The following is a 27,838-nucleotide window of genomic DNA, read 5'->3' on the forward strand; positions in this document are numbered from 1 at the left end:
TAGTCATAACTGTGTTTGTAAATGAGATCAAGTTACCTATAAAAAAGAAACGAATAGCAGAAAAATCTGATGAAAAATCAGAATCCAAAAATATATGTTTTTACAAGAGTCACATGTGAAATAGAAAGTTAAAATAAAGGGCTAGAGCAGAATCTAATGTGCTTCAACTGAACTAAAAAAAGGCAGGGTTAATAATGATAATCTCAGGCAAAACAAAAGCAAAAATAATCCTAATTAAAAGGGATAATCAGGCTAACTACCTTTTGCTAAAAGGCGCCATAGACAATGAAGTAATATTTTTTAAAAATTATAGCAAGTTTCTCTGATAAAGGCATTATTTATCAAATATAAACTATATAAACTGAGTCAAATTGATAAACATAAGAACTATTCCCCAAATGATATAAGGTCAAAGAATCTAAATAGGCAGTTTTCAGAAGAAGAAATCAAAGTTATTTATAGCCATATGAAAAAATGCTATTAATTAGATCATTATTAATTAGAAAAAAATGTAAACAACTTTAAGCAATTTTAAAAAATTAAAAAAAAAAACCCTTACTGTGTATTGGTCCTAAGGCAGAGGAGTGGTAAGTGCTAGGCAACGGGGGTTAGGTGACTTGCCCAGGGTCACACAGCTAGGAAGTGTCTCAGGCCAGATTCGAATTTAGGATATTCTGTCTCTAAGCTTGGTTCTCAATCCACTGAGTTACCCAGTTACCCCCTAAACAATTTAAATGTGAACAAAAGAGAAATACAAATTTAAACAACTCTGAAGTACCACCTTCCATCTATCAGAAATGACAAATGCTAGAGGGGATGAGGGAAAGAAAGAGATTCACTGATGAATTGTAGGTGGAATAGAGAACTGGTCCAGCCATTCTGGAGAACAATTTGGAACTAGGTCCAAAAGAATATAAATTGTGTATATCCTTTGATCCAGTAATATCAAAGGATATACACAATTTATAATTGCTGCTAGGCCTATATCCCAAAGAGCTCAAATAAAAAGGAAAATGACCAATATGCACAAAAATATTTGTAGTAGCTTTTTGTGGTGGCAGAGAATTGGAAATTGAAGGAATACCTATCAAATGGGAAATGGCTGAATAAGTTGTGGTATATGATTGTGATGGAGTACTTACTATTGTGCTATAAGAATCGACAAGGGAGGTAGTTTCAGAAAAATATGGCAAGACCTATACAAAATGATGCAAAGTGAAGTGAAAAGAACCAGGAGATCATTTTGTGCAATAATGACAATGTAATGATGATCAACTGTGAAAGACTTGCCTTCTCTGATCAATGCAGTGATCCAAGACAATTCTGAAGGACTTATGAAAATTAAATGATTCACCTTTAGACAGAGAACTGATGAACTCTGACTATAAATTGAAGAATCAATTTTATCACTTTTTATTTAATGTGGCTAATATGGAAATACGTTTTGCATGATTTCACTTTCTTAAAAAAGTGATCTTATCTATGCCTACAAATTTGAGATTGAGATTTAGAAGAGGAAGTGAATCTTTGGGAGGAGGGATTTCCCTAGTTTGCTGCATGGTTTTGGGGGTAAATTGTTTCTGCAACTTGAGCAATTTCAGAGTAAAATCACTAGATTACTTTTGAGCCCAGAGAGATAAAAAAATTAATGAGACAATATCACTGAATGGGTTTTGTGTTTTGGGGAAATTTCTGAAAGTATCTGAGAAACCCTACAGTGCAAACCTAAACACTACAAAAGCTTAGACACAGTTAAGACAAAAGTACATAATTTATGCATTTTTAGGGAAACAGTTATCAAGAGAACATCTATTGGAGGAGTTGACATCTGTAATGGTCCTTGGCATAGAAAAATGTTAATTGTAGGGATGGTATTTATACTATTGTTGTTGTTCCTCCTCCAACCAACTTCACCAAACCAACAAACATTTATTAAGTACTTCCATTAGGAATGTAGGTAAGGGGTAGAGTAAAATTTCATGGATTAGCTTAAAGAAGAAAAGAGGAGAATTTGAATACAAGCCCTGGGAGAGGATTCTGACAAGGAGAGAAGGATTATGGGAGTTTACTGGAATTAACAGTAATTCCTTGGACTACTGTTTTGACTGAGCAGAAAGGAGGTTTTGCTCTTGCAAATTTCCCTTGGTATTCCTAATCTCTTGGAGAGATTAGTGATTTCCTTGGTTGAGAGTTTGTTTTGGAGTAGATTGCCTTTTCCCTGAGGTACAGAGACCATCTGCCAGAAATTCAATTGGCTAAGGTAATTCAAGGGTTGTCAACTGGAATTTTGGGTTGTCTAGTGAAGCCAACCCCAGGCTTTAGGTAAAGGGCTCAAATATACCTGTGAGTCCTTCCTTACTCTTTATCCTTTTTGTTAATCCATGTAAATTAGGATAGGTAGAGTCAGATAGTTTTGAGGGTCTTAGATAAGAGCAGAGAGCTATAGGCAGGGCCCAAGACCAGAAGGCCATCTCTTGCAAAATGTGGAGAGGTTGAGTGGAACCTAGATTTTAATTGTGTTAGGATCTTGCCTAGCAGTTTCCCTTACTCCAACCATCAAATAAACTTGTTTTCTATAGCCTAAGGCAGTGATGGGCAAACTTTTTAAAAGAGGGGGCCAAAGGAAAGGAAATGCTCATCTGTCAGTCTGTTTATAAGACAACTCTTTTGAAATTTCATTGTATCATATCCTACTCATTGTATTCGTCAGATTAAGAATAATTATCATTGTGCTGTGAGACAGAACATTTCAGGGGGCCGCATCTGGCCTGCAGGCAGTAGTTTGCCCATCACTGGCCTAAGGGTTTTGTGCTTTACTGGCCCTCAGGAGGTTCCTAGGTGTGTGGTTATCATCTCTCATCCATCTAGGAGTGAGCTTTATTTCACCCCTATTTTAGGTGATAAACAAACAAAGATAGGGAAATCTAAACAAAATAACTATAGGGTAGTTCTTATAATCAATGTTTTAAAGTAAAACAAATACTTTGAAAATAATTGTTAGAAATTATTAAATACAAAAAAACTAGTAAGGAAAAATTAATGTTCTACTTCCAAATATTAAATGAAAACAAGAAGTCTAAGCAAAGGATATTAAACAAAAAAGACTTATTTAATATATGAATGTTGTAGTTTTGAAGATTAATTTTTTTTCTCCCAGTATCCTTAAATAAATAAATTAGAGATGTTCTCTTTTTTATTTTTAAAGCCCTTATCTTCCATCTTAGAATCAATACCGTGCATTGGTAAGAACTAGAAAATAGGGATTAAGTAATTTGTTCAAATTTGCAAAGCTAGTAAGTATTTGAGGCTAGATGAGAACTCAAGACCTCCTATCTCTAGGTCTGACTCTATCTGCTGAGCCACCTAGCTATTCCTCTCCCTTGCTCTCTTGAATTTGAATAAAGTATCATATTTGTATTATGTTTTGTGATCCAATTACTTGTTACTATTCTTGTCTCAGGGTGCAGGTCAATTATGACAATTTTTGCTCATGAAGTCAAAGAAAGTTCTATCTTTGGCTTTTATTCAAATATATATTGCAGTGTACACAACAGAACAGGAGCATGATAATAAGTACTATGTAGGTAAAATATAAAAAATGATAAGTTTTATTCAAAAAATGGCCCTGAGCTTCAATGCTCTCATTTGTAAAACATCAGAGATGGACTGTTAGAATAGATCTTTAAGATCCCTTCCAGCTTTAATAGATTAATTCTATAATGTAACATGATTTTTAAGTTAGGTAGCCTGTAGGTGATCCTGTGAATATATCCCATATGTCATTGCTAGCCTCAGATTTCTAGGATATATTCTTTTTTTCATTTACTTTGAAATTTGGCTTATATATTTCCTCATTGTTCCCTCTCATCTTGGTGGCTTTAATATTCAAATTAATGGTCCTTCTTATACATTGGTCTATCAGTGCCTTAAGCTCCTCAACTCTTATAGTCTCCATCTCTATTCCATCTCAGTCATCTACATGGGAAAGTCACAATGTAAACTTTACCATCACTTCAAAGTGCTCAGCTTCCAAGATTTTTAATCATGAAATTCTTTTCTCTTACCACAGTCTAATAATGTCCTTTTGCCACTCTCACATCCTTATTTTTTATTCTTATTTATCACTTCTCAGCTTGAAGGTATTCTACTTTTCTCTGTTCTCCAAGCCCCAGGCCCTTGTTTAAGCTTTACTTCCTCCTTTCATAGTCTAGACCCTCTGGTGAGTCATTTCAATGATAAACATTTCTCTACCCTGGAACCTCCATCCTCCTTGCTTTTTTAATTTTAACCCTATTTTCTATTTTAGAATCAATACTAAGTAATGATTCCAAGGTATAATAATGGCAAGGGTTGGGAATTGGGGTTAAGCATCTTATCCAGATTTTAACCCAGGACTTCCTTTTCTACTATAATTCTAAACTTCTTCAGATCCTCATCCGCCTTTTCTTTTCCTCTCCTTCCAAAAGTCAATACCCTTGCCTGTCATCATGATCCCATCTGCATCTCCTTTATATTCCTCCAGGACCTCAAGGCATTATTTGGAGAATCATCTTTGGGGGTGATTCTCTTAGAGATACTGTCACCAGAGTCCCAGAGTTTTGACTCTGGGTGGTATTTAGTGCTGGGCTATGTGTGGCGGCTGAATATTAAGGGTTTGTCTTTTTTTCTAATTAAAGATTTGGTTTTATGACTATTTTAGTGGTTCTGTGTGTTTACAAGTTGATACTTTAATGTCCATTTCTAGGACGACTCACTGCTGTATTACTAATACTAACCTCTTCCCTGAGTTCTAATCCCAGATTTCTAATTTCTGGTTATTCTGGATATCTCTAGGCATCTAGAGATCCTCTTCAGGATGTCCTGTTTCTACCTCAAATAGTCATTTCTAAGTGCAATTAATTGTGTTTCCTCCAAGAAAAGCCTTTTTTCTATTTGTGTTAATGACGCCACCATTCTCCAAATCCCCCAGATAAAAACTTCAAAATACTTGAATTTTCCTCTCTCTCTTTACTGTAGCCCAATACATTGAGGAAAAGTCCATTCAGTTCTCTCTGTCAACAGCTCTGTTACTTTTCTCCTTCCAGGCTATTAAACTATGTCAAGGTCTTAACTCTTTTCACCTAGGCTATTTTAATGCTCTCCTAACTGGTCCCTGCCTTCAAGCTTCCCATTCCAATTTATTCTTCACACTAACGTCTCCATAATTTCTTCTTTTTAAAAGCATAGATATTTCCAGTTAGTTTTTGGTTTGCCTCTCCATGTACTCTTACTCATAACTATTTTTATTGCATTATGATCTGATAAGGTTGCAATTCTGCTTTTTTGCTTTTGTTTGCCATGTTTCTATGCCCTAGTATGTGGTTTATCTTTGTGAATGTTCTATGTGCTGCTGAAGAGAAGGTGTATTCTTTTTGTCCCTATTTATTTTTCTCTATATATCTATTAACTCTAATTTTTCTAGGATTTCATTCGCCTCTCTTGTCTCTTTCTTATTTATTTTTTGGTTAGATTTATCTAGATCAGATAGGGAAAGGTTGAGGTCACCTACTAGTATAGTTTTACTATCTATTTCGTCCTTGAGCTCCACTAGAAATTTGATGCTGTACCATTTGGTGCATACATGTTGAGTACTGATATTTCTTCATTGTTTATACTGTCTTCTTTAGGATGTAATTACCTTCCCTATCTCTTTTAACCAGATCTATTTTTACTTTGCTTCTGTCAGAGATCATGATTACAACCCCTGCCTTCTTTTTCTCAGTTGAAGCCCAATAGATTTTGCTCCATCCTTTCATTTTTACTCTATGTATGTCTGCCTGTCTCATGTGTGTTTCTTGTAGACAACATATGGTAGGATTTTGGTTTCTAATCCACTCTGCTATTTGTTTCTGTTTTATGGGTGAGTTCATCCCATTCATATTCAGAGTTATTATTATCAACTGTGTATTCCCAGACATTTTGATTCTCTGTCCTTGTCCTGTCCTTTCTTCTTTCACTATTTCCTTCTATACCAGTGTTTTGTTCTTAATCAGTTCCCCTAATCCCCTCCCTTACTGTACTTCCCTTTCTCCCCTCTCCCTTCTTATTCCCCTCTTATTTTTCTTTAAAATCTTTTTAAGTTCACCACCCCCTGCCCTCTCCTTTCCTAGTGTTACTTCCCTCCCCACCAGTCCTTTTGTTACCCTTCTGCTTCTCTATAGGGTGCAAATCAATTCTCTGCCCCAATGAATCTGATTGTTCTTCCCTCTTTAAGTTGATTTCAATGCACTTAAGTATTAAATATTTCCTCTCTCCAACCTCTTTACCCTTCCAGTATATTGTTATTCTTCCCTGTTCACCCCACGCACTTCTTTAAAAGGTGAACACAGAATAGTATACTTGTCCGATCTCTGGGAAAGGAAAGATTTTAAAACTAAGCAAGATTTAAAAAAAATTAAAAAATGTAAAATAAATAATTTCAATTACATTAAATTAAAAAGATTTTGTACAAACAAAAAAATTGCAACTAAAATCAGAAGGGAAACAACAAACTGGAAAAAAATCTTTATAACAAAAAACTCTGACAGAGGTCTAATTACTCAAATTTATAAAGAGCTAAATCAATTGTACAAAAAACCAAGCCATCTCCAATCAATAAATGGGCAAGGGATATGAATGGGCAATTTTCAGATAAAGAAATCAAAACTATCAATAAGCACATGAGAAAGTGTTCTAAATCCCTAATAATTAGAGAAATGCAAATCAAAACAACTCTGATGTATCACCTCATACCCAGCAGATTGGCCAAAATGACAGCAGGGTTGAGTAATGAATGTTGGAGGGGATGTGGCAAAATTGGGACATTAATGCCCTGCTGGTGGAGTTCTGAATTTATCCAACCATTCTGGATGGCAATTTGGAACTATGCCCAAAGAGCACTAAAAGAATGCCTGCCCTTTGATCCAGCCATACCATTGCTGGGTTTGTACCCCAAAGAGATCATAGGGAAAAAGACATATACAAAAATATTTATAGCTGCACTCTTTATGATGGCAAAAAACTGGAAAATGCCCTTCAACTGGGAAATGGCTGAACAAATTGAAGTACATGCTGGTGATGGAATACTATTGTGCCCATAGGAATAATAAATTGGAGGAATTCCATGTGAACTGGAATGACCTCCAGGAATTGATATAGAGTGAAAGGAGCAGAACCAGGAGAACATTATACACAGAGATGGATATGCTGTGGAAAAATCGAATGTAATGGACTTCTGTACTAGCAGCAATGCAATGACCCAGGACAATTCTGAGGGATTTATGTAAAAGAATGCTGCCCACATTCAGAGGAAGAACTACAAGAGTGCAAACTGTAAGGATGGGGGACAGCTCTTTTTGTCCCATCCCCCATCCTTACAAAACATAGAAGATAAACAACTGCTTGGACACATGGGTTGATGCAGACACAATTTGGATGTAGGCTCTTAATGACCACCCTAGAACAATTATCAATAATATGGAAATAGGTCTTGGTTGATGACACATGAAGAAACCAGTGGAAATGTGAGTCAGCTATTGGGGGGTTGGAAGGTTGGGGGGAGAGAGAGCAAGAACATGAATCATGTAACCATGGGAAAATTTTTTCTAAAAAATAAAAAAAGTAAAAAAAGTAAAAGCATAGATATTTATTTTTATATATAATATTTTATATATAATAGTATAATATATAACATAACAATAATGTAATACATATGATTTTTATAAATGTATAATAAATTATAATAAATATACTTATCCAAGAGAAACAAATTCTTATTTTAGCTATATTCAGCAATCTATATTTCATTTTCTCCCCTCTCTTGGTAACATCCCTCCGCACTCCCCAAGAAGACAGGTAATATTATTTAAGTTGTACATACATTATCATATAATATATTTTCCACTGTTGTGAGACAAGAGACATATTGCTTACAGTAGAGAGAAGTTCATAATCTTTCTAATGCATATAAAAACTCTTCTCCTTCACTCAGAGAACCTTTAATAGCTACTGTAGGTATTAAAATTAAGGTTTTGACTAAAATATATGAAAGTTATAAATAATATGGTAGTCACCAATTTAAAATATAGCTCAAGTCAAAACGACTTTCAATAGTTTTTATTTACAAAATAGGTGGAGAGAGTGGAAATTGAGAAATACAAAAAGAGGGTAGAAAAAATATTTAGCCTATCACACAAAATATTGCTCAGGTGCTTAACTCAGCCCAGTATGACTTGTTAACCCCTCAATCAGAATTAATCTCTCTCCAGAAGTCAGGAAAGGAAAGTCAGTTATTCACTCACCCAATTTCCCTCTAAGAGGCAGTTCAAGCTGAAGATGACCAGTTGAGGATGACTCCTGAAGCGGACCGCTACCTCCAGAAAACCCTTCAGGGGTTTTATAGTGACTTCTTGACCCTTCCCCTCTTCACAGGGACCAATCACAGCTTCCAAATTGTCTAGCACTGCTGGGGGGGATGTTTTGTGGGACCCATTTCTCTACCTCTGGATGCATAAACTCTTATCAAAAGGATTCACAATTTCCTGACTGATTGAGTTATTACCCATTTCAGCAAATGACTTAGGAACACTCTTACTAAATGTCTGGTGAGGTACTAAGTAGGGGTACTTAAGTTAGTGTTTAGGAATTGTTAACTCAAAATAGACAAAGAGAATAAAGAGTTCCCTTTCACAAGAGTTAATTCAAAATAGACAAAGAGAATAAAGAATTCACTTTCATATTACCTAGTGCTTATTAAGTAAAATACAAATTGGCATTGAAGGCCCTTCACAAGCATGCAAAACTCAATATATCCAAAAAAGAACTCATCATCTTCTTCTTTTTCAGTTATTTCAGTCATATCTGATTGTTCTTAACCCCACTAAGGGGTTTTCTTGACAGAGATACTGAAATGGTTTGCCATGTTCTTTCCTAGCACACTCAAGAAATGAGGCAAACAAGGGGGCAGCCAGGTAGCTCAGTGGACTGAGAGTCAGGCCTAGAGACGGGAGGTCCTAGGTTCAAATCTGGCCTCAGACACTTTCCAGCTGTGTGACCCTGGGCAAGTCACTTGACCCGTATTACCCACCCTTACCACTCTTCCACCAAGGAGCCAATACACAGAAGTTAAGGGTTAAAAAAAAAATGAGGCAAACAAGGTTAGATGAGTTGCCCAGGGTCACACAGCTAGTAAGTGTCTGAGGTCAGATTTGAACTCATAAAGATGAGTTTTCTTGACTTCAGGCCCAGGGCTCAATCTACTTTGCCACCTAGCTGGCCAAGGTTACCAAGATCTACTCCTCTTTGAAACTTCTCTATTCATGCCAAGGGTGCATTGACCTGACCAGTCAATTAAATTCACAACTTAGACTTTATGATAATTGCCTCCTTCTTGTCTCTTATCCCACATATCCAGCCAGTTCCCAACTCTTCCTTTTTCTACCTCCACATCATCATTTGCATCCATTGCTATATCCCTGATGACATAGCCAACAGATTAGTCCATCATCATCTCTCTCCTGTACTATTATAATGGCTTCTTAATCCATCCTTTACACAACTCCTAAAGTGATTTTTGCACAGGGATGGATCTGATAATGTATTTAATAACCTGTATTTAATAACCTCCTGTATTTAGTAATCTTCAATGACTTCCTATTGCCTCTAAGGTAAAATGTTAATTTCTCTGTTTTGTTTTTAAAAACCTTCAGAACTTGGTATCAATCTACTTTTCTAAAGTCTAATCATACTGATTCTATTTCTCTTCTTTACACACAACACTCCCATCTCTCATCTCCATAGATTTACATTGATACTGGTTGTGCCCCATATCTGGAATGTGTTTTCTTCTCATCTCTGTTTCTTAAAATCCTCTTTCCTTCAAAATTCATTTCATGCTCCAGAGTTTAGGGGGAAGCCATTCTGGAGCTTCTCAGCTACTAGACCCAGCCTCCCTTTCCCACTTAATTACCTTGTGTTCATTTTGTATGTGTTTATTTGTTTGTGTATCTCCTCCAAAAGAATGTAGTAAGTTCATTGAGGATGTTATTTTTGTTCAGTCATTTTGTATCTGATTCTTCATAACCCCATTTAAGGTTTTTTTGGCAGAGATACTGGAGTATCTTCTCTATCTCATCTTACAGATGAGGAAACTAAGGCAAACTGGCTTAAGTGACTTGCTAGTAAGTATCTGAGGCTACAATTGAACTCAGGTCTTCCTCCCTCCTGGCCTGTGGTCCACTCACTGTGCACCTACCTGGCCCCTCACTGAGAAAAAATTGTTCCATTTTTTTCTGTTTCCTGAACTCCTAGCCTAGCACATAGTAGATACTCCAGTGTTTGTTGACTGACTTACTGAGAGATCCTTAGGAATACTCGCTTTGATCTATCAATCAAAGGCCTATTATGTGTTTGGCAATGTGCTAAATATTGGAAAGACTAAAACAAAAACCCAATCATTGCTTTCTTTGAGGTCACAATCTAATGAGGGAAGATAACTTGCAAAAAATATATGTAAACAAAACATGTCCAGGACAAACTGGAGATAAGTAATGGAAAGAATGCACTAGAATTATGGAGAATGGGGAGGTGTGATTTTTAAATGGGACTTAAAAGGAAGCCAAGAAATAGAGCTGAAAAGGGGAAGTATTCCAGGTGGGGAAATGGCCAAAATGGGGAGATGGGGTGTCTTTCTAATCGTCTTTCTCGCTAAAAATCTCTAACTTTTAGAAGTCTCTCACATAAAAAACCATTTGTCATTTAAAAGTTTCTTCAGCAGATGAAATAAAACCTCTTCCTTTGACAGTACTCTTGACTGGGAGTGAGATCTATAGTATTAAAACAGTTCTTCCCAGTCACTGCTGATTCCTCAGAAACTCCCTGTACTCCATCTCTGAGTTTATCTTATTCCATAGACAATAGGGAGCCACAGAAAGTTTTCGAAGTCAAATGATTGCCAGTATCGGGATGGCCATATCATAAAATCCATATGCAGATAGTAGGATGAGGTGGGTGAATTAGAGGGTGGGTAAACCAGTTGACCAGTTGAGAGATCAAATGGGGTGGGGAGGGGGAGGTTGGTCTTCCCAGAACAGGGGCAAATTCCTAGCCCCCAGTGTGGCCATTTATTGCTGAAGTGACCCCAGGCGGAGGGGAGGGTGCATTCGGGCTAAGGAGAGGAAGGGAGGGAGGAAACCAGGGGATATCAAGATGTGGGAGTGGAAGAACCAACTTCGTCCCAGGCTGATTGGCTGCGAGACCCAGCCCTCTCCTTCTAGTTTAAAAGAGTTGGAGAGGGAGTACTGCGGCTGCTTGTTCCCAGGAGGAGGAGTTGAGGATCCCAGGCTCCCTGTCTCCTGGCTCCTTGGTTCTCCCGCTCTCTAGTGAGTTAACCCCCAGCCTCCACTCTCACAGTTGCTTTTGAGTTTGCCGCCCGGGAGGAGGTAGAAGGGGAGGCAAAGGGTAGACGCGGATCGCGGAGCCCAGAGCGCCATGCGCCGCGCCAGCCGAGACTACACCAAGTATTTGCGAGGCTCGGAGGAGATGGGTAGCGGCAACTCCAGCGCTCCCCACGAGGGTCCCCTGCACCCTACACCTTCCCCAGCCCCGCACCAGCCCCCACCCACCTCTCGCTCCATCCTGATGGCCTTCATGGTCCTGGGGCTGGGCCAGGTCCTCTGCAGCGTTGCATTGTTCCTCTACTTCAAAACCCAGGTGAGTACCTGCCCGCCCCCGTGCGCCCAGATAGAGCGTCCTGGAGCCATTGGGACATTCTCCTTTCACCACCTCCCTTCCCGGATTCCTCAAGGGGCTGAAGCGACACTGAGAAGGGGTTAGATAAATCTCTTTTCTGATTCTTTAAGACCTACATCTGGGAACCTAACTTCTCTCAGAGCTCATCCATTTTTCCACCATCCTAAAGTAGGGGGTGTTGAACAGAGGGCAGAGTTGCAGTGACTTCCAAGCCAGCTGTTGGCTGCAGGCTTCTGTCAAGCTAGGGGTCTGAGCGAGGAGCCAGCTCCTCATTTCCCTGTAATTTCTTTCCTTTACCTGTGTCCCAAGGCTTTTTTTTTTTTTTTTTTTTTTGGCTGAGGAAACTTTCAGATTCAATTTAAAGGCATCTCAGCCTATTAAAATAATTTTAAAGTTGAGGAAGGCAGTTCAGAGCATTTTATGTACATCTTATATATAAATTATGATGCAATATTTGCTTTTCTTCCTTTCACCCCTTCCCTACAAATAGGGAATTTGTCACTTTTTTTAAAAAGCAGATAATTGCAGCTGCCCTGCAGTTTCCAAGAAAACTGATCCGTAGATCTTTCTTTTCTTATTACCATTTTGGGAAAAGGACCGACTCAAACCCACCTAGCACAAAGGCGAGCATCCCCTCACTTAGTCTCCTGCTCCTCCCTGCCCTCCGCCTAGTGGGTGATGTCTGTCTTTTGGGCATTGGATTTTCTTTTCAGGCACCCCTTCATGAAGGGGTTCCATCCTGGGTACTCGAGAAACGGCAGCCTCGCTGTATCTTGAAGCGGAAGTTTCAGCGGTTTCTGAAAGCCCTAGCAGGCTCTTGAAGGATGGGGAGGTCTTGTTTCGGGCTGGCGGCTTGTAAAAGTCTGATGTGTGCAGAAAAAAGCAGCCCATTATCCTTGCTCCTTTACCCCAAACTGATGTTCCTGGACTTTCTCATGGGTCTTTGCAGGCAGTGTTGTCACTGGACAATACAAGTGCCTTCTGTGCTTTCCAGAGAAGAGGTGAATAGTGAAAGAGGAGAGGTGTGTCCTGCCTGGGGAACAGTCAACTTGCAAACCACAAACTTCGAGCAGATAACCTCCCTCTTTCCTTCCCCCCAGCTGTGTGACCCAGGGCAAATTACTTAACCTCTCTGTGCTGAAGATTCCTCATTTGTAAAATGAAGAGTTTGGGTACAATGAGCTCTGAAGTCCCTTCCAGTTCTAAATCTGGGGGTTTGTGATGCTAGAATGGCTCTATGGATCATAACTGTAGGGAGATAGTAGAAAGGCACGGTTAAGACTGTAACCTTATGCTTTCTGGTGGTTTACGCTTTTAAGTCCTTGTTTTCTTGGAAATTGCAGGGCAGCTGGTTGGATTCATTTAAATCCGCTTGTCTGCTACCCTGAACTCTTTCTCAGAGGAAGTGGAGGGCTGACTGTGCATTTCTTTATGGGAAAAGAAAGAAAGTTGAAGTTGGCTTTCAGACTCATAGAGACTCAGTATCTCAGATGGATGGTATTTTAGCTGGAACTCAAAGGGATCCAGGGAAGTCGAAGCGAGCACCAAGCTGGGGTCCACTAATTTTGAGAGCTCTGTGGCTTTTTGGAGATGAGAGCAGGGCATATGCATGTATTGTACAAGTATGTGTGTAGGACTGAAAAGAGGAAAGTAACTCTTGGTTTGTGGGATTTTTGATGAATGTTCATTGAAGAGTCTGTCTCTGTAGAAACATTTTTTATTATCTCTTAAAGGGAAAGTAGTATATATCATTACTCCCCAAACAGTGATATTTAGAAGGTAATAAGTCTGTCACCTTATATTGAGATAGGATAAATTTTTTTTAAGGATTTTCTTTAAACATAGTTTACTTGAGGAGCAACTGGGTAGCTCAGTGGATTGAGAGTCAGGCCTAGAGACGGGAGGTTCTAGGTTAAAATCTGGCCTCAGACACTTCCCAATTGTGTGACCCTGGGCAAGTCACTTGACCTCCATTGCCTACCCTTACCAGTCTTCTGCCTTGGAGCCAATACACAGCATTGACTCCAAGATGGAAGGTAAGGGTTTAAAAAATAAAATAAAAATAGTTTACTTGAAATGGAAGCAATTGATGCCTTGATCAAAATCATTTTAGAATGCATTTCGTTCATTGGCAGGCACTGTTGACAAAAGAATATGTATTATATTGTTAGCTATATTTTTTAGCTGCTTAATGTTTTTTATTTTAGAAGAAAACACTTTTTTTACCTCTTTCCCTCCCCCTCCATGGCAAAAAAGGCACATATTTCTTTAGCTGCTTTTTCAGTATTTTTAGATCTTCATGAAAAATATCTCATTTTAAAACTGAAAGAGCCTAAAGGTTTGTCTCATTTGAGGATTCTTGAGCCAACTCTTGCTGCTTAGTTTCCCAGTGAAGAAGCCCAAAGCTATAATTGGAGGATAACTTCATAAGGCAGATCCCACTGGTGAAATACTTCTATGCACTTGTTTAAATCTAATCAAATATTTCAGGTGCTTTTGACTAATAAAATATGTAATATTTTATATATTATATAATAATGTTATTATTATAAAATATAATATTGTATATTGTATTTATATATATTATATGTTAGTTATTTATTCCATGAGGCTTTTTCTATATTTCAATTAAATTTAAATTTATTGAATGCCTCTGCTGTGAATCACTTAGTACTGGTAGGTGATGTGGATTGGGAATTCAAACTACATCTTTCAACAAGCATTTATTGAACTCTTAACTATCTAGTAAGTGCTGTAAGGGGATAGAAAAAAAGACAAACACATGGGTATTCCCTACAGGAACATATGCCACAAATTCCCAGTGACAGTCTTGATTTCCCAGAAATAAAATGTACTGCTAAGGAACATCCTCTGTCAAAGCATGTCTTCTGATTCTTGGTACAGTTAATTGGGTGTTCCTCAAAACTTAAGAAGCTTCCAATAATAGATAGCCCCTCTCTCAAGGACTCTAAAATCAGATTCAAACAAAATGGAACAACATTCAGAAAATACATGGAGAATATAAGCGAGATAGTGTAGACCTTTAAACACAGGTTTATAAAAAACCCAAAGGAGCTTGCATTGGTTATTCAGAGTTTAAACTGATTGAAGGTTTCTTAGAGATGAGATACTAAAGTGGTTTGTCAAATGGGGGAGGGGTAAATTGAGGGAAGATGAGAGAGCAAGGAGGAACTCAGGGGACCAGCTAGTTAAAGCAGGCTTATTTGTCAGAAACAGAGGAAGAGTGAGTTGAGCAGTAACAGGAAATAAACATGGTAAGGTGGGAGTAAAGGAACTGATGATGTGCTTTCAGGAAATCAGATCAGAGATGGTTGGTGGTATGGAACTTCCAGTTTGATGAAACATGACTTAGTGTAAGGGCAATGTCAGTAGTATTAAAAATTAAACAGGGAGGCAGCTGGGTAGCTCAGTGGATTGAGAGCCAGGCCTAGAGATGGGAGGTCTCAGGTTCAAATCTGACCTCAGACACTAACTAGCTGTGTGACCCTGGGCAAGTCACTTAACCCCCATTGCCTAGCTTTTACCACTCTTCTACCTTGGAACCAATACACAGTATTGATTCTAAGAAGACAGAGGTTAAGGGTTAAACAACAACAACAACAAATTAAACAGGTTTATGTCCACTTGAAAATTGAAAAATATTGATTGGAAAAGAATGATCCTCAAATTTTTTGCTAAAATATTCATGTCTGTTGGCAAATCAATGCAATTCAGCAAATGAATATTGGCTAAGTACCTACTGTGTACAAGAGAAGCAGTGACATGAAGATGAAAAATAAAATAGTCTCTGCCCTCAGAAAGCTTACATTCTATGTATGCATGAAGGGATGGTCTGAGTGGTGACATGACAAGCATATGGACCAGTTAATACAAGGTAATTTGAGGAGGAAGAGCATATTAACAATTGAGCAGATTAGAATAAATCTGTTAGAAGTGGCACATTGGTATAGCATTGAGTATTTATAAAAATTTCAAAAGTAGCAGATAAGAAAAGAGTATAGTTTAGCTTGTTCAAAAACATGGAAGCTGGATATACACTGGGAGCAAATAGCATCTCAGCTTGGCTCTAATATATTCTCCTTTAAGTTAAAATATTTTTTCTTCAGATTACATGTTGGAACAATTTCCAATAATTGTTTTCTGACACTTTCAATCCATGTCCTCTCTGTGCCTCCCATCCCCCCTCCCCCAAGATGACAAGTAATATGATATAGATTATAAATGCATTATTATTCAGCATATATTTCCATGCTCATCATGCTGTGAAAGATTAAATAAATATTTGTAAAATTTATTTTATTTTTCTCAGTTATTTATTAGGTTTTTAAAAACATTTGTTTTCTTAAAATCTGAGTTCCAAATTCTCTCCATCTCTCCCCAGTCCTGCCTCCCCTTTGAGAAGGCAAGTAATTTGATATAGAGTATACATGGGAAGCCATGCAAAACATTTCCATATTAGCTATTCTGAAAAAGAAAACACAGAACAAAATAAAATGAGAAAAATAAAGTTTAGTATGCTTTGATCTACATCATACTTCAACTTGGCTCAAATATAAAGGGGATGGGTAAACTGATGAGAAATATAACTGGAAAGATTGGCTTCAGCCACATAAAAGAGGGTCTTAATGCCAAACCAAGTAGTTTTTATTTTATTTTAAAAATAATAGGGAGCCACTGAAGATTCTTGAGCAGGGAAATGACATGACTAGACCTGTGCATTAGGAAGATTATTTGGTCAACTTAGTGGAGGATAATCCGGAAAGACAGAGACTCAGAGATGTGAACAGAGAGAAGGATACAGATTGAAGAGATAAGGTTTAGGAATTGATTGGAAATGGAAAGAAAGGGTAAAGGAAGAGTTAAGGGTGATTCTGAGATTACTATCAGGGATGACCATGTAGATGATGAAGCCCTCAATAAAATTCTAACAGTATATTATTTCATTTGAAGTTTTTAATGCTGGTTATCTAATTCTTGGAGAAAATTTCCTAAATTTTATGAAGATTTGGTTTTCCAGTGGACTTTTATAGAAGAATAAATATTTTATCAAATACCATGAGTGTGATGCTAAACTGCATCATGCTGACATTTTTAAAAGGTCATCTCTTGGGGGCAAGAATGTTGGAAGCAACTCATTTAAATGAAAATATCATGGAATATGTTTGCTTGTATTTTATGTAGCCTTGTGGAATTTCTTTTTAAATATCAGCAAACATGGCTAATATGAGACTTTTTTGAAATTTCGGGGGGAATTTCATATAATATAGAATGTCAGAGCTGGGAAGGACTGTGGAGATCATCTTGTTCAATCCCTTAACTGAGGCCCAGAAAGCAGAAATAATTAGTGGCAGAGTTAGAACAGTGGATTGAGAGCTGGGTCTAGAGTCAAGAAGTTCAAATCTGGCGTCAGACATTATTACTAACTGTGTGACTCTGGCAAGTCACTTAACCTCTGCTTGCCTCAGTTTCCTCAACTGTAAAATGATGATGATGATGATAATAATAATAATAATCCCTGACTTTCTGGATTATTGTGAGGATAAAATGAGTTAATATTTGTAAAACACATAATACAGTAATAGAATATAGTAGGCAATATATAATGGCTAGCTATTACTTCTACTGGGTTGCCAAGGTGGTACAGTGGATAGAGTACCAAACTCATCTTCCTGAGTTCTTATCAGCCTCAGACATTTATTAGCATCATCACTTAACCCTGTTTGCCTCAGTTCCTCCTCTATAAAATGAACTGGAGATGGAAACCGCTCCAGTATCTTTGCCAAGAAAACTCCAAATGGGGTCACAAAGAGTCAGATAGAACTGAACATCATCAGCTACTTCTACTATACCTGCTTACGCTGCTATTAAATTCATGCTTCTTTTTGAATTTATATTCAAAAATATAAAACAAGCCTACATTAATCTCCATGGAGTTTACTTGTTTTGTGGCTTTACTATTTGATATTTTCAAATCCTTTTGAGTACATCAGCTGTTAGTTAGATAATATGCTATGACCAATAATTATCTTTATTACATACAGTTCTTAGATTTTATATTACAGTTATTCATGTGTGTGGTGTGTTTACTGAATTTAAAGTTCTATTTGGATAGCGACTTTGTCATATATATTTATTTTTTTCTGTATACCAATGAGCAATGAGCTACAATAAATGTTTATGGTTGATAGGACAATGAGGAAAAGGTACCTAGAATTGGTATTCTCCATCAAAAGGATTACAGAAAAGGAGAATTTCAGAATTAGAAGGGACTTTGGTGCCCATATAGTGCAGCTCCAAATGAAATTTATCCAACATACATTTAATATATCTGACATATCCAGCAAACAGTTATGCAGTCTCTCTCTCTCTCTCTCTCTTTCTCTCTCTCTATTTGTCTTTCTTTTTCTTTGGCTCTTGTCTCTCACTTTTTCTCTGTCTCTTTTTCTCTGTCTTTCTCTTGTCTCTCTCCTTTTCTCTATTTCTGTCTCTGTCTCTTTTTCTTTTTATCTCTGTCTTTCTCTGTCTCTCTCTCTGTGTCTCTGTCTCTCTCTCTGCCCCTCTCTCTCTGCCCCCCCCTCAACCCTATGGAATCCAATTATGGAATCAATAACAAATATTGCTTCCAACTATGGAATCAATAACAAATATTGCTTCCAAGGCAGAAGAGTGGTAAGAGCTAGGCAATGGGAGTTAAGTGACTCGTCTAACATCACCCAGCTGTCTGAGGTCATATTTGAACCCAAGATCTCCATATTTAGTCCTGGATCTCAATCCACTGAGCCATCTAGCTACCTGCATAAGACTTCCAATAAGGAAGAACCCAATGGCTCATTGAGATCCTTTTGAACAAGAAATTCTTTCTGACTTCAAGCTTAAGTTTACATCTTTTGTCGTTTTCACTGAAATTTTTTTGGTCCTTCTCTCTGGGAAAAATCAAACCAAGTCTAATCCCCTTATCCACCTTTTGGATGTTTAAAGAAAATGACCTTTTCCCCTCTACATCTTATTTCCTCTTGACTACACATACTTGGTTCCTTCATCTTTTAATATAACAGATTCATAGGCCTTCACCATCCTGGTTGCCCTCAACTAGACACTCTCATGGGGCAGCTAGGTGCCACAGTGGAGAGAATTTGAGGCCTGACGTCAGGAAGACTCATCTTCTTGAGTTCAAATCTGGCCTCAGTTGTTTACTAGCTGTGTGACTGTGGGCAAGTCACTTAACCCTGTTTGCCTCATTTCCTCTTCTGTAAAAATGATCTGGAAAAGGAAATGGCAAACCACTCCAGTATCTGTGCCATGAAAACTCAATGGAGTCATGAAGATCTGGATACAATTGAAAAATGACTTGATGCTTGATAAATGATTGCTTATTGATTGGTCGATTTGCATAATAAAAAATAATTAGCTTTAATAGCTTTTGTGTTATGCCCATATCTAGAGGAGAAGAAAGCATGGTATAGCCATCCTCTACCACCATTCAGTAGGAAAAATAATACTACCTGGTTACCCATTTATTGTTCATTCTTTAATATCCAAAGAGATAAAATTCTTGTAAAATTGTTACTTGTAAGTGAATATTCTATTTCTAGTCCTCCATAGATCTTGATTGAATAATTAATTGGAACTGAAAAATTAAAAAAAAAATTCAAACTTTTATCTAGTCAGTAATTTCTCTTGTATGTACAAACCTCTTCAGCATCTTGCTTGGGGATGCTGTGACTTAAAAAAACTATCTGATAAAGGGTGTGGGAGTTGCCTGTCTGAACTCACTGATAACAAAGTGATAGAAATGTTAGCATCCTGCCTCATAGCCCTGTTGAGATGAATAAGAAGGCTTTGATGAAATATGAAAAGGTTAGTTCATTACAGATAATTGTAGTTTTAAGTATCAGAGAGAATTAAGATATAAAACCATCCTATAATGTGCCATATTTCAAACATTGCCAGATATAATTACTCTGTGCTCACTAAACATTACTGAGGTTTTTCAAGTAATTTACCTGAAATAGCAAATGATCTATCCCTCATATAGAAACTGCAGGTTTGACAGAAATCTATTAATTGATTACTGAGTAATTAAACATAGCAAGAGGCTTAAATTTCTTTTTATTGCTTTTTTCTTGATTATCAGTCATGTAAATTGTGTACACAGGGACCTAGGAGCCTTCCCTTGGCTTAGATCCTTTCTTTAGTGTAGTCACTCCTACTTAACAAGCATGGGACTCTGGCTTAGCCTCTACTTTTGGGAGGGTAAGAGCTATATAGGTGAGCTGCAAAGGCAATTCGGTGAGAAAGCTGTAGGTTGTGATTTTTTCAAAAAACAGTTTTATGTTCATATCTAAATTAATGTATTTTAAGTCAATGCTGAAAACATTTAATAGCTGCTTATTTTGTACAAGGACCTGAGCTTGAGATAGAATACAAGGTTTCAAAGCAAAATAAAACAAAAGAACATGATTCCTGAACTCCAGTAGTTTACTGAAAGAGGTGAGACCTACCCATATACTTTGAGACTCTCATGGATGGATCCTCCTTCAGTAAGGAAGATGCCTACTCTTTTTGTTCATGTCTTCCCATCAGCCCGACACAGGTAGCTCACTGGATATGCCAACAGATGAATATAATTCTATGCATATTTATTTTTAAAAATATGAAAATAGGATAAATTAAATGTTTATGTAAGAATTATTTTATGCATAAGGGCACAGTATATCTATATTGGTTTATTTAGAATTTCTTTCTTTTTTCATCCAAAAATATATGATACAGACATTTTCTTCTTTGGTACACATTACAATCCATTCATGATTCTTTTCCTCCTATGTGATTTGTGTACATATTCTTCTATAGATGCTCTACAGAGGATCTAGCTATTGCTTTTTTCTTTAGTGGATCATGCTTGCTATCTATAATTTAATATATGATTGATGCACCTTTTTTCCCAATCATACATTGCTCTGATAAGCAGCAATATAAATATGCTAGAACCTACCTCTGCCTGTCCTCCATGTATTTTTCCGTCATCCACTGGGGTCATCCTCAACTTTGATTCTTAAGATATGGCTGAATTCTAACATCATTTGTATCCATTGAACATCATCATATGATTGTATTTTTTTGCTTGTTTTTTTTTTGTGGGTGATTTTGCAGCATTAGTAACATTTTAAATAAGTACTAGCCCTAGTATCAAACTGCATTAAAAAAAAGGGGGAAGAAGACTAAAATTGTCACATATATATTAACTGGTATCAGATTCCTGTGTCATAGGAATATCATGTACATAGCAGGCATTTAGTAGAGATTGTAGATTAGTATTATAATCTATTGTGATTATTTTGTTTTACTTGTTCTCATCAATAGATAGATTTCTGCTTTCATTTCCAATGATATCCAAAATTATAAAATCATTGTAAAACCATCAAATATAGGTCAGGTTCCTTTAGAATCCTCTAAGTCCTTTAAGACTGTATTCTAAGAGGGATGAGGCATGCTTAACCCCCCAAAAGTTCTATGTAGGAGTCCTCTACCCATATGACTTAATGAAGGAGACTTCTGGACCAAGGAAACCCCTCTCTCTGACATTTTCCTTATCCAACCTGAGTAGAGAAGTATTTCATTGACTATTTTATGACCTTTTAGTGATGGTTGTCCATCCTGCCTATCCTTGTCAGTGGAGATGGAAAGCTCCCAAGTTATTTTAGAGGCCCCTTGACCCTTTGTCATTTCCCTTGATTGTCCAACATTGGGTAGGATTCTGCCTGCTCAGTGGTTGTCCAGCTTCTGCCTTTGGTGGATCTTAGGTAAAGATCCGCCCACCTATTTGCCTTGGGACCATCGATGTGACTATGTAATCACCAGTGAAATTTTGTATTTTGAGGTACATCATATGGAGTATCTGAGACCTGAGGGTTATAAAATCTGTATTGGGGAGCAAGGGGGCATTTCAGATTGTAAGGAAGATATGAGGTCCTATTGATTAAAGGGGGCTAGGTCCTGTTAAAATGTATCTATTGGCTCATAAGCTTTGCCTCAGTTGTTTCATTGCAGATTGGACTGATTTATTTTTTTGGTGACATTTGAAAAGAAAAAAAAGAAAAGCCTATTCATTTACTTTGTGTTGAATGGTGTTATCATTGGTGACAAGTTGTACATTGTCAGCAGGAATTAAACTTGACTGCCATGTTTATGTGAGAGCAGTTTACAAGGTCTCTATCTCTTGACATTTCCATCTGATGACACAGCAATTTTTTGAATTTGTTGCCATAAGATTTTTTTTGTTGAGGTCAGGGATGTTGTGAGGTTAGGAAAAGCTTTGGCATAAGTTAAGGGATCTAGGTTCTGGAACTATTTCTGACTATTATCAGCTGACTGACCTTGGGCAAACCATTCCATTTCTCTCTAGGCTAGTTGGCTCAGTGGATATGGAGCTCTCTGGTTGTGGCGTCAAGAAAAAAAATATTAAGTTCAAATGTGGTTTCAGACACTTGATAACTGTTTGACCCAGGGTTAACTTTTGTTTATCTCAGTTTCCCCAACTATAAAATGGGGACAATTATAGTACCTATCTCCCAGAGTTTTTGTAAGAATCAAATGAGAGAATATTTGTAAAGTGCTTAGCACAGAGGCTCAGACATAGTAGGAACTTAACGCTTCCTCTCTCCCTCCCACTGTCCCTGATCCCCTTCCTCCCTTCCTTCCTTTCCTTTATAAAATGAAAGTTTAGAGCAAGTTATCACCAACTCCCTTCCAGGTTCTACATTCTGTGACTCTTAAGTCACACCTCCTAAGTAAGCAGTTGTTATTTGTTAGTCAAAGAATTTCCTCTTGGGCAATCCTTATATCTTCTGATTCATGTCAGTTATTTTAAATGCAACATGAGAAATAAATATTGATTTTACATCATTACTTTCCATGTTCCTCTTTCTAGGTAGTTAATCTATTACCAATAGAGATAATTTTCATATTTGCAAAGCTGAGAGGAAAAAAAAATCCTTACAAGTGGTTGAACATCAACTGTAAGCTTCCTAATTTAGAGTCCAGTTTTGCAAAAATGGATAAAGAACCTCCCAAGGCATTACTGTTGGAATTAGTGATTGGTTCAAATAGTTCAATACATCTCTTTTGAAGAGAGGATTAGATCAGAGATCTTATCTCTGACTTGATTTCTGATTAGTTGTATATTCAGTTACCCTTTTCCCAGCTATATAACTTTCCCCCAGGGCCATAGAATCCTAGATTTTGAGCCTGGAGGGACAATTCCTTCAATTTACAGATGAAAAAACTAAGCAATTCAGTGACTTGTTGAGGCCATCACAGAATTAAGGGTGTGAGGGAGAATTTGAATTTAGATGTTCCTGACTCCTTCTAGCTCTTCTACCACTTAGCTACTACCTCTTTTCCCATGTGAATTTGAAAGAGAACACACCTGAAGTATCCTGAATTCCTTGGAAGAAGAATGCTACTGGGTATTATTATTATTGTTGTTAACATACTCCTCCTCTGTTTCCTCATCTTCATCACCATTATTATTATTATGGGAGAGATAGTCTCTTCAGTTTTCTTCATGTCCCTGAACATGTAATTTCCCTTTTTAATTTCTAGATAAAGATATGAGGAATTTTCTCATTTTTCTTAATGAACTTGATTCTAGTAACTTCTGGTAGAATTTATTGTCTCAGCCTTTTGGCAACTGATGAACCTAATTGGTTCTGAAATGCAATTGTTTATTTTCTCCTTTATTAATCAGTTGTGTATGTGTGTTTTTGTTTTTTCCTTTAACAATTATTTGAGAGGCAATAGGATGTAATTGGAAGGGTGTGGAGTTGGAGAAGGAAGAAAGGTTCAAATTTTTTGCAACTTTCTGTTGGTGGGACCTTGAGCAAGTTGGTTCCCCTTGTTAGGCCTCTGGTTCCTCTTTTGAGGAGGGTTGGACTCAAAGCACTTAAAATTCCCTTTATTGAAGCTGCCTCCTAAGTGTAATCCCTTCATGTGGAGTCAGAGATTCAAGGTTCAAATCAGGGATCTGCATTTTGCTATGTATGTGACAATGAGCAGGTAAACTCTCTGGGCCCTCAGTTTCTTCATCTGTTTTCTACAAGCTCGATGATCCTTTTCAACTTTTACAGCTATAATTTTGTGATACCAAAAGTTGTCCTTGTCTTCAATGGGTCGACAATCCCTTGAGAAGAAGTTCTACCTCATTTAATGAAAGCAATTATTTTTCTGGGAACAGGTTTAACTGCTGCAATTCTTACTGATTTCTAAACTTTTAGTGAGCCACTTAAATCTGAAAATAAAATAAAATAAAATTTAAAGACAATGACCATTGCCTGGCATGTAGTAGGTGCTTAATAAATGTTTATTGATTGAATGTTATCCTATAACCATAACAAAGACTCAAATATAAATCTCATATTACTGTTTATTTTTTTTTAGTTTAAAATTTTTTGTTAAAGGCAAAATTAACAATTTTTTGACAATTCCTTCAATTCTTGCCACTGTATTTTTATTGATTGGAAACCCTTAGTTAGCATGCTTTATTGCATTAGACCTATAAAATTGCCTTTTAAAGTTTTAGAGGAAATATTGCTTTTTGAATTTAATTTTTTTCTAGAATTTCTTTCTAAATCAAATTTGAGTTACTTTAAAAAACAAATTGAATGCATTTTTATTCCTGTTAGTTTCTTTTGTTTAACTCGTGTGTAACAAGGTTTAATATTTAATTTTTCCAGTATTGAAGGTGTTCCTTTCTGGGAATGGTTGATTGGATTTGGTGAAGTTAAAAGATATGGACCTTTATCTAGCCTTTGAAATTATTATCCTTTGTCTGAAGGTGTCAATAACCCTGTTAACTTCACATTAAGGTTGTTGAAGACCTCTAATTGCTGGAATGTGGGGTTGGCCAGCGTATTTGTTGACTTATTTACATCTCATTGAGAATAGTTGATTGAGTACTGGCTATAATGGATCTAAGTTATTCTTTGGATTGCAAAAGTATAGATCTGGTGGAGAAATCAGAAAAGCAGAGAAGAACTGAGCAGGACACACATAAACACACCAAGAATAGAATCTGGACCTTCCCGGTAGAGAGAAAGCCTATACACTTGCACAAAATCCTCTGGGGGATCATAACTCTTTAGATTTGGCATCTAGAGAGAAGCAGTAGTAGAAGAACCTCTCAGCCAGAGAACTGATAGAAGATGGTAGAAGTAGTGGGATGGTTAAAGTTCTTAGACCTAGTCTCCCAGAGAGAAGAGGGAGGATTTCCTCAACATCACCAGCTTTTGAAGATTAGAGGATCAAGGACATGATCTCAGAGTAGAGGACCAGAAAAAGGCAGAGCCTCCATGTGGAATAGCAAACTAAGACCTTAGCCTCAACTATTACTGTGAATTACATGGTCTCTGCAAGTCTAATGGGAAAGGGGTTGACTAGCGATAGCATGTGCAAAATTCTCTTTTGGGAGAGCCCCAAACCTTGGTGTAGAGCTTCCTCTAAGTCTGGGGGACTATTTAATTCCCTAAAGGAAAGCAAGATTTACCAAAGGATAAAAGATTATCTCCCCATGCCTCCAATGTATTTCTTTCTTTTGAATATCTATTCTAAACCAGAAAGCTGCATTATAAGAATAGAAGACTTTCATCTTGGAAAGCAGGGAACAAAAATGGCTAATGATCGTTTTTGCCTGATATAGATTGATGCCTACTATAAATAAGATGATTGTTTAAATTGATGCCTAATATAAATTGATTACCTAATTGATACCTAATATAAGTAAGGTGATTGTTAAAAGAGTACCCAGCCAGTTGTGATGAATTCAAGTCAAATATCTCAGATGAACTATATCAATAGGTACTGAAAATACTGGCAGATGTGAGTGCCAATTTACAAATTGTGGAAAATAGGAGTAGGGAAAAGAGCAAATTTCCTAACTTTTTTTAAATGGGGAAAGGATATAGTATGTAAACTATAGGCCAGTTAACTTGACTTCAATTTTGGCAAAATTAAGGACATATTATGAAAGAGATGGTTACTGAATCCTTAGAAAGGGAAGCTGTGATTATAAAGAGGCAGCATTGCTTAATGAAGATCAATTCATGCTAAGCTAACTTTTTTTGGACAGTTTTATGAAACCATTAGGTCAGAGGAATGATGTAGATTTAGTCTGATTAGATTTTAGCAAAGTATTTGATAGAATCATGCCATTCATGCAGAAATGAAGGAAAGATATGGCAGAGATGGAGTTGGAATTGTTCAAAAGACAGCCATACTTTTAAAAATAGTTATTAATATTTCAATGTTTACTTGGAAAGAAGTCTCCAGTATAGTGTCGCAGAAATTTGTTCTTGAGTCTGTGCTACTTAAAGTTTTTATAAATGACTTAGATAAAGGTTTATGAAATTGTCAGATGGCATCAAGATAGGGGAAGGAGAGTTAACATAGTGGATGACAATAAGGTTTCCCAAAGATCTTGATATATTGAAATATAATAGGGATAAATGTGGTTTTACATTTGATTTAAAATGCTTCATAAATTCAGGATGGGGTTTGCGTGGCTACAGTTTGTATAGGGTAAAAAATCTGGGGTTTTTAGTGAACAGTAAGTGAAATATGAGTCAAAGTATGAGATAGCAGCTATGAAATCTAATGTTAAATATTCTTGGGTTGCATAGGGAGGCATAAATTCCTGGGATAAAGAGATAGTAATCCTGATGTACGCAGCCTTAAGCAGACCACACATGGAGTATTATGTTAATTCTGGGCACCAAAGTTTAGGAGGAACACTGATGTGCAAGATAGGAAGGCAGCCAGGATGGTGAAAGAACTTGAGCCTGTTTCCTTTGAGAACTAGAAATGTTTGGTCTGGAGAAAACCAAAGAAGTTGTCTCAAGTATTTCAAAGAACTAGACTTCTTTCTCCTCCTTCCCCTTTTCTCTTTCTCTCTCTTCCTATCCTCTTCTTCCTCCTTCTTCCTCCCATTCCTTCTCTTCTTCCCTGTCTCTCTCTGTCTTGTTTTCTTTCTCTTTCTCTTCTCCTTTCTCTGTAAATCCTTGTTAGATATTTTCTTTTGTCTTCAAGGTTATTTGAGTGCTTGCTTGGGAGCTGAAGGACTTTTTTAACCTTTATGGAGAGACACAATTATATCCCCATTTCTAGGGTGGATCCTGATCGGATAAAATAAAATAAATTTTAAGATTAACAAAGGAAGAACTTGGATGGAGTGGGGAGGTAATGAGCCAAGGAGTGATTGATGAGAAACCTCTGGGGTTGAATTTGATCAGAGTAACTAGATGACTTTGTAGATCTAGACGGATGTCCTGGGTTCAAATATGACTTCAGTTCTGAGCTATGTAACCCTGGGCAAGTCACTTTATCCAAATTGATTAGCCATTACTACTCTTCTGCCTTGGAACCAATACTTAATATCAATTCTAGGACAGAAGGTGAAGGTTTAAAAAAAGATTGAACTTGATCTGTGTAGACCCAGAATCTGGGTTTTGGGCCATGATTTATATTAGTACAAAAACCAAAGTAAAACTCACAGTCACTTTGCATGCTCCATCGCCTCATCCATGTATATTTTGTTAACTATAATATTGAGAAGTAAATGTGTTATGGCCCACTATGAGCTATCCTCTGCCCAGCTAGTATTTCCTCCTTTGCGTGCTGCTCTTAGTTATTATTAGGAGGCATTCTAAAATTGTGAGAATAACTGATAAAAAGAAAAAGGAAGAAGGCTTAAAATAGGTATTTATACAGATGCTCTACAAACGATGAAGCTGAACTACCAGCCTTAATTTGTCACTTGACAGCACAGAGCCTGTCTGCCTCAACCTATTCTTTACTAAGAAAAAGGGGGAAATTATATAAAAGGCAGCCAGGTAGCCCAACAGATAGATCAACATCTTCCTGAATTCATATTTGGTCTCGGAACCTAATAGTTGCATGACCCTGGGCAAATTACTTAACTTGTTTTGCCTCAGTTTGCTCATCTGTAAAATAATTTGGAGAAGGAAATAGCAATAACCCTGGGAAGGTGGTGGTATTA

General features: G+C 37.1%; 1 protein-coding gene across 1 annotated transcript in view; it reads left to right on the forward strand.

The window, feature by feature from the left end:
• Nucleotides 1-11,505: 11,505 nt before the first annotated feature.
• TNFSF11 (TNF superfamily member 11) overlaps nt 11,506-27,838 on the forward strand; it is a 50,574-nt gene continuing 34,241 nt past the window's right edge. The window contains exon 1 of the mRNA XM_044667391.1: nt 11,506-11,727. Coding sequence (XP_044523326.1) covers nt 11,506-11,727 — 222 coding nt within the window. The remainder of the gene's footprint in view (nt 11,728-27,838) is intronic.

The sequence above is a fragment of the Gracilinanus agilis genome, chromosome 3 (assembly GCF_016433145.1).
Source record: "Gracilinanus agilis isolate LMUSP501 chromosome 3, AgileGrace, whole genome shotgun sequence".
Lineage (NCBI taxonomy): Eukaryota > Metazoa > Chordata > Mammalia > Didelphimorphia > Didelphidae > Gracilinanus > Gracilinanus agilis.